At 43.2% G+C, this 18,832-nt stretch overlaps 1 protein-coding gene across 1 annotated transcript in view; it reads left to right on the top strand.

The window, feature by feature from the left end:
- Nucleotides 1–634: 634 nt before the first annotated feature.
- Nucleotides 635–18,832, top strand: part of PLCXD3 (phosphatidylinositol specific phospholipase C X domain containing 3) — an 80,732-nt gene continuing 62,534 nt past the window's right edge. Inside the window, exon 1 of the mRNA XM_067316053.1 lies at nt 635–737. Coding sequence (XP_067172154.1) covers nt 635–737 — 103 coding nt within the window. The remainder of the gene's footprint in view (nt 738–18,832) is intronic.

Consider the following 18,832-nt stretch of genomic DNA (forward strand, 5'->3'; position numbering starts at 1 on the left):
CACACTGAATTCTAAAGACGAGAATCGTTATAACGTTTCACAGCAGCTTGCGGAGCTTTATCAGGTTCATTAATTCATTGTTTCAGGGGCAGAAATACAAACGCTTGGTTAACGCCAACATTTAATACGCTTCTTGAAATAACGACGGCTGCGCTGGGCATCACGACCCCGGTTGCTCCCACCGCAGGCAGAAGAGAAACTCGCTCCAGGCAGGGGCCGCCTGCAGGAGCCCGCCGTGAGCCCCGGTGCCGGCCCGGCGCCGCAGGGGCGCGCAGCGCCGCCGCGGCCGAGCCGCAGGCGCTGGCAGGTCCCGCGCGGTGCCCGACGGCGGCGGCGCCGCAGCACGGCCGGGCCCCCCCGCGCCGCCTCCCGCGGCCGAGCGCGGGTCGCGGCAGCCCGCGGCCGCTGACGCGCGGCGGCAACTTCGCAAACTTGGGGCGGCGGCGGGGCGCGGGCCGAGGCGGCGGCGGCGTCGGCGGCGTTGGCGGCGCGGGCCGTGCGCGCCCTCCCGCGGGGCGGCGGGGCGGTGCCGGGCGGGCGGGGCGGTGCCGCGCCGGGCCGGGCCGGGCCGGGCCGGGGGGCGGCGGGAGCGAGCGGCGGCGGCGGCGGGAGAGCGGCTGGGCACGGCGGCGGCATGGCTTCGTCGCAAGGGAAGAGCGAGCTGCGGCTCGCCGACTGGATGGCAGCTCTGCCCGACAGCATCCGCGGCGCCCCGCTCACCAACCTGGCGATCCCAGGTAGGGCCGCCGCGGCCGCCCCTTCCCTTCCCTTCCCTTCCCTCCCCTCCGCTCGCTCCGCTCCGCTGCGGGGCGCGGCGAGGGCGAGCGCCCGGCGGGGGCACCGGCCCGGCCCGGCCCGGGCGAGCGCTGCTGGCTGCGCCGGGGCCGCCGCCCGCCCCGCGCCAACAGGTGGGTCGGGCCCCGACGGCGGCGGGGGCGGCTCGTCCGGTGCCCCCGCGGCAGCGCCGGCGGAGCTGGCGGCGGCGCTGCCGGGGGCGGGTGGCGGCGGCGGGCGCTGCCCCTGCGCGGCGCCCCGGGCCCGGCGGGTTCGCGCCGCTGCTCGCCCCGCGCATCGGGGCGGCCCGGCCCGCGCCGCGCCGCTGCCGCTTCCCCCCGAGGCGTCGCAGCCTCTTCCCGTGCGCTGCCGAGACGCGAACGAGCGTAGCGGGGGCTCGGAGGGGGATGGCTGCAGTGCGCCCTGCCTGCAGCTGGGAACCGTAACTAACTTGGTGGCTGGCAAAAGGCGCAGGCTGGTTTTATTTGCTGAGGAAAGTAACGTGTTTATGTGCTGCTTTACTGACATGATAATCCATAACCTGGACCAAGCGTAAGAGCAGAATGCCGTCTAGTCGGTGTTTGCTCCTAAACTTCTCTCATAAGGTTTGAAAATCTTAGCTCTGTACTCTGTGGGAAAAGCAGGGGAGGATGCAGGGTTGTCTGCTTTCATGGGGTGAACAGACTATACCCAGATGAGACTTCATGTCTCGTAGCATTTAGAAAACATACTCTCTCAACATTATTTTAAATAAGCTAAGAAATGACAGTTCACAATCTGACTTATGATTAGCTGGTTAATTGTTCTTTCCTGGACTTTCTTTTTTTCGGTAAGGTGTTAACTATAACTGCACACTTAACATAAGCAAAATATGTGTCTAAATCTAAAATGTTAAGTGGTTTGGCTGGTCCCTGGGTTGAGGAGGTCACCTTGCTTTGCAAGTCCTCTTTTACAGTCTCCCCTCTTACATGTTTGATAGGAAGGAGATTTCAGAGATACTGAAACTGTAACGTCTCTTAGGCTCCTTATGGGAAATGTTCATTTCCTGCAAGTTTTGTATAGCAGCTGTTAGTGTTACAATAATTATTATAACACTAGTTAAAGGTATTTTTAAGTTAATATAATTGCAACTACTATTTGCTAGCATGTCTTCTATATCTGCTTTGTTTAAACATAGGTGTGTCCTTTTTAAAGAATTTATTCATCTTTTTCATAGTCTCTTACTGTCTTCACAATGTGATATGTCTAATATTTTCCTTGCTACACTGTTTTTTTGTTTAATTGAATATATTGTATATAAAATGGTGTTCCTCCAAGGCATAGGAACCCGTAAGAGACTGTTACATCAAACCATGTTGGAGCTGTAAAAAGCTTTTCATGCTAATAACTTTTCCTTAACCCACAAGTGGTATAATGTTCTTACAGAATGCTGCCTATGATGAGAAATGACTCTGTTTGCAATACATTGGGGCTTTTACAGGTTAAATTTATTGTTTTAGAGAGGTTTTATTGGTTTTGAGGAGATCGTCATCAAGCTTGCATGCATTTGAAAGCCAGTAATTGCCTTTGATATGCATCAGAGTTAACAGACTTCTTGACTGATGTCACCAGCATCTTAAGACTGCATCTATCTCAGCAAAATCTCTCAGTTATTTTTTTTTTCTCATAGCTTTTTCTGTAAAATATGTGGCTGTTTTCATGATGGACTTCTGTTCAGAGCTTTCGTACAGCTTAGGCAGTAACAATATAAGCTTTCACGCTGTGTTAACGTGTCTAAACTGTTTTAAAAACTAGCCTACTGTAGACTGTAACTGCCAGTTAATCCCAGTATAACATTAAGCACTGAGCCAATTCTGCAGTCTTTAAGGGAGGGAAATGCCCCCTTATGTTATAAGAAGGGTTTTGCTCATGTAACAGCGATGCGCACAGTCCTGCTTTCTGTGAAATCAGCAGCAAAACTTCTCTGATTCCAGTGGCATAGGATTGAGACCTTTGAAATTTGTCCTTCAGTTGGTGTGAATTATCATAAACCCCGTTTATTTGCCTATCTCACTTTTAAAATGCCAGCTTTGGCAAATAGAGCCGTATCGAAGGGGAACGTACTTTGTATAAATTTGTCTGTTAGGAAGCCTGGCACACGGACTCTGCCTATTTCTTTGTGTGGCGTTTGGATATCAGCGCAGTTAAAGTAGTACTATCTTCGGGTAATCGATTTATTATCATATTCAACATGTAATGTGGGAAATACAGAGCATTAGTACAAGGGCAAACATTGAATTGGTTTCTTCTTTCAAAAGAAATGATCTTTCAGACATTCGTAATGTTTCTTTGTAGATTTTTTCCCATTGGTCCGCATGTGCACGTTAACACTGTGTGTGCGTAGGAGCTTTTAACACAAGTCCTGCTGTCCGAGTAGTTAATGTAAGGAATGGGTAGAATCAGAAACCTCTTGTGTCAGATCTCTATAGCTTTAACTTGTGTAGTTTTAACTGGTTTGGAAACTAACACTTAACGTCTTCAAAGAATTGCTGATATACCCTGTAAACAGCATTTTCTTTACATTTCCCTTTTTTTTTTTTTTTTGGTTAAAAAAAAAGTTAAGAGTATGTTCTTATTCTTTCCAGCAGAGCATAAGCTTCTCTTGCAACAGCTGAGTTCTGATTTGGAACTTAATTCATCAGAAGTAGAATAGAATATAGTTCAGGAGCTTGAATAACATTCCAACACTAATGTTGAAGAAAACAAACTATTAGCTTGAAAATGTGATAATGATTTTTCCAAATGGATGTATCATCACTGATCCAATACAGAGAGAATTCCAGTGTATTCGAGAAAAAAATGTTGCTTTTTGTTAGAAAACATCAATGCATTTCTCACTGTTTAGGAGGAATGCTCGGAGCTGAGATGATACATTGTATTTGCACAGACATGCATATGATTTTAGCTGTTGAAAAAGAGAAACACAAGAAACAGTACTCAGTCATGCTAGTATTTAAACACTACAATATAAGATAGTGTTCATATTACGTTTAATAACATGATTGATCACACATCATGTGGGGGTGGGTTTTTTTTTTGGTCAATTGTTAACCTAATGCAGGCACAAATTTATACTACTTATCAGCACTTACATTTCTGTGTGCCAGACTTTGTCAGTATCCCACTGAATTCATTCACTCTCATTTCATTCTCAGTAATTCTAGCCAAATATTCTTGGTTTCATAAATCAGAAATCCAGTATCTGAGGCAGAGATCTCCAATATAACTTCTCTCAGCTTTGTCAGTAAGAAACTTTTCCATCTAGATTTTTTCCAAATATATGAGAATGATTTCTTATACCATGATGTTTTCCTCTTTCGTGCTCTTTGTATCTCTTTTCTCCTGCATTGCAAATGACAGATTTTCCTCAAGTGGAGAGGAAATTTCCTCAGTGGAAATTCATGTATATACAGTATTTGGAAACAAAATAATCTCTTAACTACCAGAAAATAATACCATGCATATTTAGTCTTCCATTGCTATGACAATGAGAACAATGAAAGGATATATTCTTATGACTTCTGCCCAAGGTGTACGTCTCCTAGTGTTTGTAAACTGCCTTTTGTGTTAAAAGACCTGCCTGGCTAAAGCGCAAGAGTCCAGTCAAGAAAAAGGTGGAGGATTGTTTTGGGGGGAGGAGAATTCTTTTGGTAGCTGGGAAAGTGTAATTTTGTTGATGCCTGTGCCTTTTTGGCCAGAATAAAAAGTAGTTTTCCATAGCTAATACAGGTTTATATAACTGAAATTATGTGTCCCCAAACTGGTGATAGAATACAGAGTCCATTTACTCTGATCTGTTAATGACCCCTTGTTATCTGAATTGAGGATACGAACTATGTGCAATGCAGTAAAATAAAGTAGATCTCAGTAGGCAGCATTTCCTTATGACTTGACCCACTTACTGATCAATTAACTTTATCTTATTGATAATCTGTTAATATATATCTAGTTTTATGAATCTGAGTTTTTATGTAAATAATTTATATAAATAATATATATTATATGTATAATATATGTTACCTTTTTTCCTGATGCTATTTCTAATATTCCAAACCCCCTGAGAGGTATTTAAGAATAATTTATGATGGAATAATAATCTCTTCCTCCCCAAGCAACTAATCTTTCCACTAAAATTGGTGCTACCATAAGATCTGCCATATGAGCAATTCTGGCGTTTGCTAGGGGCATGTCTGTAGTTCCTGTAGTGTAGATAATATCTTCTGAATGAATTTGAGACCCAAAATATTCTTCGGGCGCATCGTTTTGAGAACAGAGACTCTCCTGGGTTTTGCTTCACATCAGACTTTTGTTCTTTCTTTGAGTAGATGAAGCCTTTGCCTTCAGCCCATGTGCTCTTATCACCTGAGGTTTCACTGTGAGCAATACAATTCTGAGTCAAAATGATTTTCATGGCGACACCAGCTTGGCAGCCGTGTTTGCTTAATGTAGTTCCTTATGAGCAGTGCATTGGATCTGACTAACTTCTTTTGGCTCTCAGATGGGATTTTTTTTCTATCTTGACCTATAACGTCCTTTGTCCATCTGCCAGAAAGCGATTACTTAGACAAAGCAGAGCTAAAGTTGGCTCATTTTAAATGAGAAGTAGCTGTTGGCAGGTGGAATTTGTTTTACACTACCCAGATTTAGGAAGAGACTCTTAGACTTGAAATTTCTATTTCCCACTCTCCCACCATCATCGTGCTTGGAAAAGAAAAAACAAGACCTCATAGAGAATTAGGCTTACAAAAAGGGAGCATCAAATGTCAGAGATTTTTAGTAAATGTTTTAAGATATGGGAGATTTCACAGAATCACAGAATCACAGAATCGCTGAGGTTGGAAGGGACCTCTGGAGATCATCTAGTCCAACCCCCCTGCTCAAGCAGGGTCACCTAGAGCACATTGCACAGGATTGCATCCAGGCGCGTTTTGAATATCTCCAGAGAAGGAGACTCCACCACCTCTCTGGGCAACCTGTTCCAGTGCTCTGTCACCCTCACAGTGAAGAAGTTTTTCCTCATGTTCAGATGGAACTGCCTGTGTTTCAGTTTGTGCCCATTGCCTCGCGTCCTGTCGCTCGGCACCACTGAAAAGAGTCTGGTCCCATCCTCTTGACACCCTCCCTTCAGATACTTGTACACGTTGATAAGATCTCCTCTCAGCCTTCTCTTCTGCAGGCTAAACAGGCCCAGCTCTCTCAGCCTTTCCTCACAAGAGAGATGCTCCAGTCCCCTAATCATCTTTGTAGCCCTTCGCTGGACTTGCTCCAGCAGTGCCACATCCCTCTTGTACTGGGGAGCCCAGAACTGGACACAGTACTCCAGATGTGGCCTCACCAGGGCTGAGTAGAGGGGGAGAATCACCTCCCTCGACCTGCTGGCAACACTCTTCCTGATGCACCCCAGCATACCATTGGCCTTCTTGGCCACAAGGGCACATTGCTGCCTCATGCTTAACTTGGTGTCCACCAGCACTCCCAGGTCCTTCTCCGCAGAGCTGCTTTCCAGCAGGTCAGCCCCCAGCCTGTACTGGTGCATGGGGTTATTCCTCCCCAGGTGCAGGACCCTGCACTTCCCTTTGTTGAACTTCATGAGGTTCCTCTCTGCCCACCTCTCCAGCCTGTCCAGGTCTCTTTGAATGGCAGCACAGCCCTCTGGTGTATCCGCCACTCCTCCCAGTTTTGTATCGTCGGCAAACTTGCTGAGGGTGCACTCTGTGCCTTCATCCAGGTCATTGATGAAGAAGTTGAACAAGACTGGACCCAGTACTGACCCCTGGGGGACACCGCTAGCTACAGGCCTCCAACTAGACTCTGTGCCACTGATCACAACTCTCTGAGCTCTGCCATTCAGCCAGTTCTCAATCCACCTCACTGTCCACTCATCTAACCCACACTTCCTGAGCTTGTCTATGAGGATGCTATGGGAGACAGTGTCAAAAGCCTTGCTGAAGTCTAGGTAGACAACATCCACTGCTCTCCCCTCATCTACCCAGCCAGGCATTCCATCATAGAAGGCTATCAGATTGGTTAGGCATGATTTCCCCTTGGTGAAGCCATGCTGACTACTCCTGATCACCTTCTTTTCCTCCACATGCGTGGAGATGGCTTCCAGGATGAGCTGCTCCATCACCTTTCCAGGGATGGAGGTGAGGCTGACTGGCCTGTAGTTCCCTGGGTCCTCCTTCTTGCCCTTTTTGAAGACTGGGGTGACATTGGCTTTCTTCCAGTCCTCGGGCACCTCTCCTGTTCTCCATGACCTTTCAAAGATGATGGAGAGTGGCTTAGCAATGACATCCGCCAGCTCCCTTAGCACTCGTGGGTGCATCCCATCAGGGCCCATGGATTTGTGGGTGTCAAGTTTGCTTAAATGATCTCTAACCCACTCCTCCTCGAGCAAGGGAAAGTCTTCCTTTCTCCAGACTTTCTCTCTTGCCTCCAGAGTCTGGGGTTCCTGAGGGCTGGCCTGAGCAGTAAAGACTGAAGCAAAGAAGGCATTCAGTAACTCTGCCTTCTCTGCATCCTTCGTCACCAGGGCACCCACCCCATTCAGCAAAGGGCCCACATTTTCCCTAGTCTTCCTCTTACTGCTGATGTATTTGAAGAAGCCCTTCTTGCTGTCCTTGACATCTCTAGCCAGATTTAATTCCAAACGGGCCTTAGCCTTCCTCATCGCATCCCTGCATACTCTGACAACATTCCTATATTCCTCCCAAGTGGCCTGTCCCCCTTTCCACTTTCTGTATACTTCCTTCTTCTGGTTGAGTTTTGCCAGGAGCTCCTTGCTCATCCATGCAGGTCTCCTACCCCCTTTGCTTGACTTCCTACTCATAGGGATGCACCGCTCTTGAGCCTGGAGGAGGTGATGTTTGAATATTAACCAGCTCTCTTGAACGCCCCTTCCTTCTAGGGCCCTCAACCATGGGATTCCTCCAAGTAGGTCCCTGAAGAGGCCAAAGTTTGCTCTCCTCAAGTCCAGGGTTGCGATCCTACTTGGTGCCCTGCCTCCTCCTCGCAGGATCCTGAACTCCACCATCTCATGGTCACTGCAGCCAAGACTGCCCCCAACCTTCACATCTTCCACCAGTCCTTCTTTGTTTGTTAGTACGAGGTCCAGCAGCACACCTCTCCTTGTTGGCTCCTCCACCACCTGTGTCAAGAAGTTGTCACCAATGCTCTGCAGGAACCTCCAGGACTGTTTGTGCCTAGCTGTGTTGTCTTTCCAGCAGATATCGGGGTGGTTGAAGTCCCCCATGAGAACCAGGGCCTGGGATCGTGAGGCTACTTCCAGCTGTCTGTAGAAGGCCTCATCGACTTCCTCATCCTGATCAGGTGGCCTGTAGAGATGGTACCTGGAGACTTGAGAAAACCATTTATGTTATAGTAGCTGGAATACTTTAGCCATTCTGTGAATGTCAGTGCTGCTGAAGTAGCAAAACAGATCTGTTTCAAATGAGATTTTAAATTCCTGTCTCTATTGTAGTACCTTGCAGATGTTCAAGTGATTACTTCTTTGGCGGACATTTCTCATTCTCAGCCCCATGGGAAACTTCTTTCATCTTAAAAATAGCTAAAAATACTTCCTTGTCAGTTCCCATACACAACATTTTCAGTGTTTAAGAAGATCTTTACTTTTGAGCTTGAATAGCCAATAACCATGGATATTCCTAGAATGAAGAGTAATTGTATGCAGGAATCACCTGGGTCCTGTTTCATCCTTATCTGTCCACTAGTGGTCAACGTAGTACCTCTACTTTGCTTTCGAGGATCTCATTCGGTACAAAATTAGCTGTTTAGAACCTTAAATTTATAATGCAGGTAAACTTATAAATAAGCTTATAATGCAGGTTGCCCATTTAGCTTTTGACCTACATACAAATATTTGAAAGAGCTGTTTCTTTTTCCAGTGCACCCTGTACCTTATTTCAGTGTTTTTTCACCTGAAATAAGTACTTTTTGCCTTGCTTTCAGGTGATAAAATGAAAGAGGATCTCAAGACTCCTTTTTTCCTTTTTTTTCTTTTTTGGTAACTCTGTCTTTTTCCACCGTGATGAGCTTCTCTTTACATCAGCTTTATCCATAAAACAGCCTCTCAGTAGCTCTGCACATGCTGATGTGTCATTTCCAACACTCTCAGAAATACTTGTCTGTAATTTATTTTCCTGTGGCATTCACCATTAATTTCACCTGTCACAGCATGTTTCTAGGATGCATAGAACGAATCTGTTTGGTTCCCCATTCTGCCTTAAAAATCAGACAAATCAGGCCCTTCAGTTAGTTGCCCGTTTCCTACAAGGAATGATTTGAGACCACTTTTGCTTGGTTTCCCAAAGGAGCGATGTATTTAATGCCCCGGTCTCCGTCCGCCCTCTCTTCTCTGGCTCGGCTGCAGGAGAGCTGGCGTCTCCTCTGACCCTGCCTGGCGTCTCGCTGCGTTGGCAGGCAGGTGGAGCAGGGGAAATGGCTTTATTGCCATCTGGAGTTATTCCTTTCTCTCCACCTCATTGACTTCCTATTTCATTTAATCTCTGGGTTGAAAATGTTTTTGCTGTTCTGTCTGTGTATCCAACCTGTCCTTACTTCTAATGCGTTTTAGCTCAGTGAACATTTTATGTTTGATAACTTTCTACAGTTTTTACAGTAGTGCGACTTGTACTGTGTCTTTTATACAAAATGATCATTGCTTTGCAGATGTTCAGGTACACTAAAACTAAATGAGCAAATAACTAAAAACAGGTATACAAAGCAGACAAAGTTATGAAGCTACAGCTGTAAATGTACATAGAGAGCTTTCTATATTTAAAGGAAAAAAAGCAATCTTTTCTACTGCTCAGCACAGAGATGTTAATTAAAATTTTAGCTACTTAATTAAATATTGATTACATATATTTAGTAAATACATTTCAGATTTAGCAGACAGACTTGTGTTTAGCAGTTCTGCTCTTCAGAGAGCAGCCAGTTCAGGAAGAAAAACCTCTGAGCCCATCTGGTCCTTTGTTCTAAGGAGGTGCAAATTACAGGGGCTCAATTTGTGAGCTTGTGCGGTGCTTAGCATAAAGTCCATGGGACACTGCAAAGAATATAATTTGGAAGAAAGATGCTTCAAAATCTGAAAGTTTGTATTTTAATCTAAACTTTCCCAAGGGTGAAGGATTTTTCATTTGACCTTGGTTCCATCTGATCTTTTTCAATATTTGAATAGCTGTACAGTATCAACTAATAAGTGTATAGAAATACTGAAATGCTAGGGATAAATCAATGTAAACAAATGCAATGAAACACTGATTTTACTTCCTCAAGCAGCCAATCAGAAATTGGGATCAGTGGTGATTTCCTCTGGGGCATTTCAGTGATGAATAGTTTGTGTGTGTATGTTTTCGTGTATATGTTGGTGATAGAAGCCTGTACTGGTGCTGCATCTTTCCACAGCTAGACACCTTGAGGTCATATTTCATATTTTTATAGTAAGGGTTCAGTTTCCTTTTTGGATATAGATAGGTAGCAAAGTAATAGTTTGTGCTACGAAGTGGCTGGATAATCTGAAGTTTTTTATTTTTTTTCTACTGTTGGCTATATGGAAGAATAGCTAAACAACAAAAATATTGAATTGAAGTTTATAATAGCCTTAGTAGTCCCTCCTTAAATAATTGTCATCTGCCTGAAATGCTTGAGGCAAAGCTGGGTATGATTTTCCCCCTAATAAAACTGTACCTGACAGGTAACAGGAGCCTGAATGCTGAGGGGTGCTGAGTGCTGTCAGCTCCCATGGATACTTAGGGTGCACAGTATTTCATCAGACCAGGTCCAAGTATCCTAAAAGAATCTTTATTATATAATGTTCCTACTGCAATGTAGCAGAATGTCATAACCACTTAAAAGTGGTTTTTCTCGGTGTGAAATGGAATCTATTTTTTTTTTCTTCTTTTAGAAGCACGGATTCTATCTTTTTCTGTCTAGATTAAAACTGTCTCATGGTTTTCATCATGATCTAATTTAAAACAAATCGCTGGGACAGTTTTCAGATTCATTGCCACCCTTTTAAATGTGTCTATTCATATTAAATAATGCTTAATCTTTGCTTCATCTCATCTTTTATCTGTTTAGCTCACATACCTCATGCTTAAATGCTGCAGCTTAGCATTTGAACTGTGAAATAAAATATTTCCAGTAGTAGCTGGAAGAAGGGAGAAAGGGAGGGAAGAAAAAGCAGTTTTCCTTTGCTGTGGTTGCAGACTTATCTCCCCTCTGCGTGTGACACTTAGTAGGATGTTTCAGATGATTGGAGACATATGACATGTAGTGCTGCTACAAAGGCAAAAGCCTGCCCAGGAGGTTTATGGGATTATAATTTTTTCTCCTAATTTAAAAAAGCCAGGAGAAAGTGCACTGAACTATCCTGACCTTTAAATCAAGTCAATAGCACGTTTTTACAAAACAAAGCACAATGGGGTAAAAAGCATATCCTGGCTTACATTGGTGTCCTGTTATCATCTGCGATGTATTAATGTTTTGGTAGAAGATTGTTTTTTCAATCTGATTAAATATTTGGTATGTGACTTTATTTTGGCAGCCACGCAGCTTGGTTTTATAACTACAAATGGTTACTAAACTGGGATTTAAGTGAGAGTAGGAAAAATGTTTAGTTACATGTACATGTAGTGCTATGCAATCAAACTGTGTGATTAACATGTCTCAAAGTGTTTTAATTTGTTGTTTTTGCCAAATCCTTTTGTTAAAAGTTTGGATTCTCCAAAACACAAGCTTTAGGCTAGTTTGGATGTTCACACTAAAGCCAAGTGACATGTTTGTACGTCTTCTGAACTGAAGGATGACTGGAGTTGTCTTCTGATATTTGTCACTCTGGTGCCTGAAATTAAAGGACAGAAAAGAAATGCAGCATTTTAGTCATTTTTATTTTCTGCAAAGTTGCTGTCTGATCTTAAAAAAGTTGTTAGAAACTTCTGCCGCATTTTCTTCATCTGTGGGCCAGGGTTGCTAATCTCAAGAAGACGACTGGTGCAGCTCAGCTGGATTTTAGTTGGAGGACATTAAATGGCAGATGCTGTGGTTCGTCTGTGTTCATCTCTGTATACAGCTGAGCTAAAAAAGTACTTTTTGGGAGTTGCTTGCTGGATCTCCAGGACCTCTTCTCTGCAGGTGCACACTGGAATTCACTGTGCTTACTGCTGGTGTGTGACTAGCCTCAAAGTACAGCCTTGGAATCAGGATATCTTTTTGGTCAATCAACTATGCCTTTAAATTCAGGACTGTTTAGGCCATGTATGTGTGTGAATCCAAAACTGTGATTTTCTGTTTCAGGGAATATTTTTTATATTTCAGCTTTTCCCCCTATTTGGTATAGTTCTCTCACCATCTCCAAGGTCGAAATGGAGGCTTTTCCAATGGCATGGAGATGCTCGGTTTTGTTGAACTTTAATCTAAAAAGCACTGCTCAGTTGGGGTTCTGGCTTTCTTTACTTCCGATGCAAAATTGACAGCCTTTACACTTTCTAGTGGGAGGGGTTGTTCTCAAATAAGACCTGTTTAGGCTGGGAACAGGGAACACAGGTATTTTGATCTCCTAGTCATGCTTCAAGGCTTATCTAGTTGTGCAGGCTTTTGCTGTGATAGGGAGTCGGACTTGCGCTGTTAGTGAAGTGTTATTTGGTGCATGTGCCCAGTGAGTGTTTTGAGAAGCATATTTTATAACTTGAGAATAAATAAATAGAAATCAAGCCAGCCTCAACAGTTTCTGGATATAGCTGTGATATAGGGGAAAAAAGCCAAGGGACACTGTGAAGGACACGAACAGTGCAGGTACAAATGAATACTGTTGTTTCTAGTGAGTAAGAGGCAGAAATCCCTTTAGAAATCACGATTCAGAATATGGAGAAAACTGGGATTTCTATGGTCTGTTGTAATGAACTGGCTGTTAATGATGCAGCCTCTCTTGACTGGAAACCATGTGAATATGAACTGATAAAACCAGACATTAAGTTGTTTGAGAACTTGGGATAGTGTTGTAGTGGTACTGGGGAGAAATATTTTGTTTTTGTCCCAGTATGCATCTGGTCCTGTCAAGTCTTTCTGCTCTGCAGAGATCAGAGCAAGTTACTCAAAGATTGGCTGATCCATTTTATGATTTCAATTCATAGCTGCTTGGCAGTATACTTGCTACGCTATGAAATTATTACAGTTTCCTTTGAGGCTGGAACCTTTACAAAATCGTGAGGAATCTATGCTCTTTGAAAGTGACTTGGATTTGTGCAGGAGTGCCTCTTGGTATATGGACAAATAACCTTCACGAGGGTTAAGAGGAGCCAGTGTCACATGTTGTGGGGTGTAAGGATGGAGACCCAAGGGCGAGGTAAGAACTGCTGTGCCGAATGAGATGGAGCGTGCAGCAGGCTTGGCACTCTGCCTTCGGCATCTTCTGTGGCCTGTGCCGAGGAAAGAGTTTAAAAACAAGGTGAGAATAAAATGATATTTTCCCCCCCTACTCTTCTGGCCTATGCTTACACATTTTTTGAGCCAAAAGGTTGTATTCAGATTATTACTTTGTATAACCCTTGATGGCCTATTTTCTTCAATGATTTTCAATGCCCTGTCCCTTAGGCTGTAAATGAGGCTGGGCCGGATGCTCTCCATTTGTCTGCTGGAAAGTGCCAAGTTTGTAATGCCATGTGGAAAGAGCATGTGAGGATTCGCAACGCTGTGGGTCAGTGATGGGAAACTCGACTGGGACAAGAGAGGTTTGAGACAAGTTTGTGTCCTTGCTTCAGGGACTGTTTAGGCACTTGAAACTAAATAGGCAATGGATAGAGCAACAGAAGTTGTCCTGGGAGCAGTAACTGGAGCCTGAACTCTTCCGTCGCGGCTGAGCTCAGCTGTGCAACAACGATGATATTCTTGCTTGTGGTCTCCTGGGCCCATGAGTCTTTTCCCCACTGCTGCTGAGTTGCAGGGGGAAGGCTGGAGGATGTCCTCCTTGGTCTCCCAGCATTCGTGACAACCTTGCTAAACAGTTACTGGCTATTTCCAGTTCATATCAATCACCATTTTTCTTCTTCGAAGTTTGAATATATCTTTCTGAATTTCACACGTTGTACCGCCTACCCTAGAGGAACTAGCTTTTGCTGTGGCCAGCCTGCCACTTTCCAGTCCAGCCTGCTTCCCCAATAACTTTGAGGCAACAATAAGCCACCAGGGTCATTTTCAGAACTGTGGATTTTATCTTTTTTGGCATTTGCTTCCCCAGATGTTCTTAGAATGCAGAAGAAAAGAACCTAAATGCAATCCATTTTACACAGAATTTTCCTTCGTGTCTCATTTCAACTCTGTTTTAATAGTGTGAGATATTGACCACAAATACTTCATTAGAGAATATGTAAAGCCAGTAGCAATATGGAGGCATGTTCTTCCAACATACAAATCACATTCATAAAGAAGTGGGGAGGGTCAATCATGTCTCGCTCTTAGATAATAAGCTGTGAGCCCTCTTAATATAGGAGACAAATGAATGCATTTTCAAAACTCCCACCAATATATGAACAAACCAAGAAATGCCATTTGGAGGGAGGAAAGCAAACATGAATATGCTTGAAATAAGCATTTTGCAGTAGTTCAACCCAGTTCACAGGTAAATATTTTTGGATGTTTTGCTGGATAATACAGTTCACCAACCACCGGGAGCAGTTTCAGCTTTAATGTCTGAGACTGCTGGGTCCAATTTTCCACTACTTAGTACCATGTGTAAGTGCAGATCTGTATGAAGTGTCACTAAATCAGAGCAATAACACTGTATTTTTACTTTATGCAGTGTATGTAACTGTGCTGTGTGGAACTGAGTCTATTTTGGTTATCTCTTGATGAATAAATTGCTCTGAGCAGATGAAGAAAGCAATGCTGATTAGATGATGGACTTAAATGTGGCCCTCTAAAATACCAAGTGCAACTTATTTGTAAAAAAGATGAGTACCAGCCGAAGTTGATTGCTTCCAATCTTTAAATGAACCTTTATGAAATAGCTGCATGGAAGAAAATTTAATCTGTCTTCAAAGAGCTGGAAAAAAATCAAAAACTTTAAAATTTAGCCTTATCCAAAAGTTCCATTGTCTTTGATTATGACCTATATATAGATTAAGGAAAAACTAGATGAGAAAAGCAGGATTTGGGATCTCATCTACTGCACTTTGAAGTCAACAGACAGACACACTTTGATGACTGATGGTGCTAGATCAGGCCCTTGGTCTGTTGTGATTGTAATGAGTTAAGCAAACGGACACTGGCAGACTCTACTACATATGTAACCACATAAGACAACTGTAAATACCTGTTACCACCTCTTATAAATTCATATAGAGGAAAAGGTTATAAAACAGATTATAGACAGCCACTGTGTTCTCACTTGTTACATTTTTTTGTATCAGCCTAGGTATCATCATATGCTTTATCTAAAGCATGATAAGGAAACTGAGTTTCTGAGACTGCTGTGTCCAAATATCTGCTCCTAAACCCAAGTGTCTATCTGCAGATTAGAAGATGAACGCTACCAGATTTATCTCCATCATCTTGCAAAGCATTGCTTCAGAAAGCATCTAGAGCACATCCCAGGAGTGGTTTGCTGACTGATTTCACTGCTAAGATTTAAGCAAAAGCAGAGGGAAATCTGTGCTCGGGAAGAGGGTGCATAGGTATTACACTGCGATGAGGAAAAAAGGTGAAATTTACAATAACAAAAGGACATTTTACTGCTAAATGAAAGAATATACCCAGGCACTTCAGACGCTGCTCAATTTATATGTGGGTTCTGGAAAGAGTTCTTTACTTCTGTAGTAGTTCTTATGTATGTTCTGAAAATGTACATCATTGTGGTATCACTTTCTATTACATTTAGTCTTTAGGATCTCTTTTTGGAAGGAACTTTCTGTATAGCATTGCTGCCAAGATCTGTCTTTAAAAAATATGAAAGCAACAAAATTTTTTAGAAAGAAGTTTAAGTAAATTCTATGATAAACCATATAGAAAAAAGGCTTACGTGAACTCCTGGCAGAACGTAGCTGCGCTCTTATGATCTTGTGGTAAGACCAAGTTATTTTGCATTGTTGAAATATTCCGTGAATGCCAAGCTAGGATATTTAAAATGAAAACTATTGGTGGAAGCTGTTTTTATAGCTACCAAATTTAGATCAGGATATGAAATTGCTGAGGGCATAATATGATGTTTGCCAGTAGGACTGTGCCTGCTGTTACGTATTTCTTGCTTGCTACTCTTGACAGAGATTTCATGTTGATATTAGAGAAGTGAGCTTCAAGTATTTTTGGGGAGCTGATGAAAGACTTTGGTAAAACCTCAGAATATTTTTTTACAATACACAGCAGGACAACAGTAAACAGGTTTTAATCTTGGCAGTAGTGTTTGCATCCAGTCAGTTTGAAAGTATTTCAGATGAAGACAGCACTGAACTGATAAAATTGAGTCCTCACTGAAATATGGAAGTAATAAAAATGGAAAGGAACACGTGAGTAAAATAGCGCTTATTGGACCACAGTGAAACAAACATTTGGGTAAAAAAGCAAACTAATAAGCTGGGGCTGAACCATAGAATTATTTGAAAGCTGCCTCTTTGGCAGAAAAGAAATTTAGGACTGGTAGTTCAGGAAGAGATCTAGACGGGAATGATGGCTGTGATGTTTGTGTGAGGCCTCAGGGAAGAAGTAGCCTTTGCAGTTTTCAGCTGCATGTTCAGAAACACTGTGGTCTAAACTGGGGCTGCAGTAGTCTGATGTGGCTGCAGACGGTGTATTATATTCGTTGTTGCTAGAAAGACAGAAACAGAATCTGGAAGAAAAGCGACAGCCCCCTTTATGATATTTAAGTGTGGGGAGAGAAAATGAAGTGGTAAAAATGCTAGGACAGCATCTGGGTGTAACTCTGGAAGTGGGGGTGGAATCAACAAGAAGTGAATTATGAGGAAAAAATATCGATGATGGGTTAACACACTACTCAATTCAAAGAGAAGAAATGAGGCATGATTCCTGTAAACTTGGGTTGGAAAGACTGGCTTGTTGTAAAATAGGAAGCCATCATGTTAACAAGTGGGAGATCTGGCTGACCTCAAAAACCCTTCCTCCTCCTCCTCCTCCATAGTCATCTTCAGGAAACCTAAGCTGAAATGTAGTAATTCTTCAACCAATCGCAGTTATAGTAATGGACTATACATCATGATAGCCCATGTGTAAATGCTTGAGTGCTCTTGGGGAATGAAACATATGTAGTCCTTTTGAAGCTTCAGCCTGGCACAGCTTCACCACCACCCATCGCTGACTTTGCCTCTCAGCTCTCTCTGCCAGCCTCAGCCATCCGTCCTCCTAGGAAATGACGCTGCCCATGGACAGCATCAGAGCGATGCCAGTGAGCATCTGTCGACAGTCATGCGGGGAGCTCTCTGCGGCGGGTTGGCAGCACGTTAGTGATGGTTTACTTGTGAGAGAACCTTTTATGGAGAGCTTTTAGAAAATGCTTAATAGCTGAGAAGTGTTGATCCATGTCATTGATTTCTGTCAAATTGCAGTCACCTTCTGGCAAAAAATATTTAGGAGGACTAATTTAGGGGATAGCAATTAAGGTTGTTTATAATTCTTCTTCAAGGACAAGATTGGAGTAGGTACTCTAAATTCAGAGAGCTGCTAGTGCAAACTGTGGGTGAATTACTGTAACCTGCCTTGTAAAAATTCATGCTGCTAGCACCTTGGGAAGGTTGTTTTTGCCATGCTGTATATAAGGTGTGGGTGAGTACTGGATGATTGAATTCCCTTACATGACTTGACCTGCTCTGAGCTCTTCTCTGCAGGTGGCATCTTAAACTCTGTGAAGAAGTGATGCTTCTCTTCAGTGAAATTTTGTGTTGAGTAGCTCAGTCTGGTAGAGAGCCAAGATCTGTGACCTTGGAGCTTCTCTACAGACAGTTTGGTGTATAGCAGAACCTAAACCATTGAACTGGAACCTAAGAACTATGCAGCAATCAATTGTCATCAAGAACCAAGTTTTGAACTCTTTTCTCTCACTAGTGATTTTTTTTGCATCAGTAGGCCTACTGATGGTACTTCTTGCACCTTAAGAAACAATTCTTAGAAAGTGGAGGATGAGGACCACAGTTCAGCCTTAACTTGTCATTGCTGTAATTCAGCTGAGACTTAAATTTGTGCCTTAATGCTTTGCTGTAATTAAACCACGTTCTGTCTTGGAAGAAAAACTAAAGCAGGGCAGATGCGAGAAATATATTAACACTTAAAATGTAATACCACTCTCCTAGGTATGGTAATACTTTCAGGTTAGCCGTCCTTGAGCTCTGGGGAACACCTGACCAAACACTATAACAGGACAGTTTCCTGACAGCCAGGCGGCGTATAGCTTGCTTCCTATCATTCTTGGGCTAGGCAGGCTGAATCGTTATTTTTGGCTCCTGCCTACACTGTCCTTGCTGCTCTGCCAGCACCTCAGCCTTAATCACATGGAAGAACCTCTGCAAGATCCAGGCAGAGAGAAAATTTGTCAAAGACCTCTCCGTGTGTGGTCCTGTGGTGCTAGTCATGTCCTGGGTTACAGAAGATGAAGGTCAAACTAGAGGTTCAGTGATGTGGGGAAAAAGGGACTAGTGTCTTCCTTTCTAAAGCTTATCTTGCAAAAATATATACCTAAAATAATTTCTCATAGTTTTAATTTACACCTTTCCTGAATGCATGTATTAAAATGCTGTGATGCCTAGCAGGGAGCCCATATGATATTAAATTGCCCTCTTCTCTTAGAGAGTGATGGTAATTTCCTGAACTTTTCTTGAATCTGCAAAGGAAAGAAGAAGAAGAAGAAGAAAAAAAAAAAAGACAAAATCCAAGCAATTAGCACAGTATCTGTTATTCTGCTCATGCTACCTAAACAGCCCTTCCATCACTAATATAATCCACATTTTACCCTTGTAAAGACATTATACCTTTCAAAGGATATTTGACTTAACATATGTGG

This window comes from Apteryx mantelli, chromosome Z, assembly GCF_036417845.1.
Source record: "Apteryx mantelli isolate bAptMan1 chromosome Z, bAptMan1.hap1, whole genome shotgun sequence".
In the NCBI taxonomy this organism is placed as follows: domain Eukaryota; kingdom Metazoa; phylum Chordata; class Aves; order Apterygiformes; family Apterygidae; genus Apteryx; species Apteryx mantelli.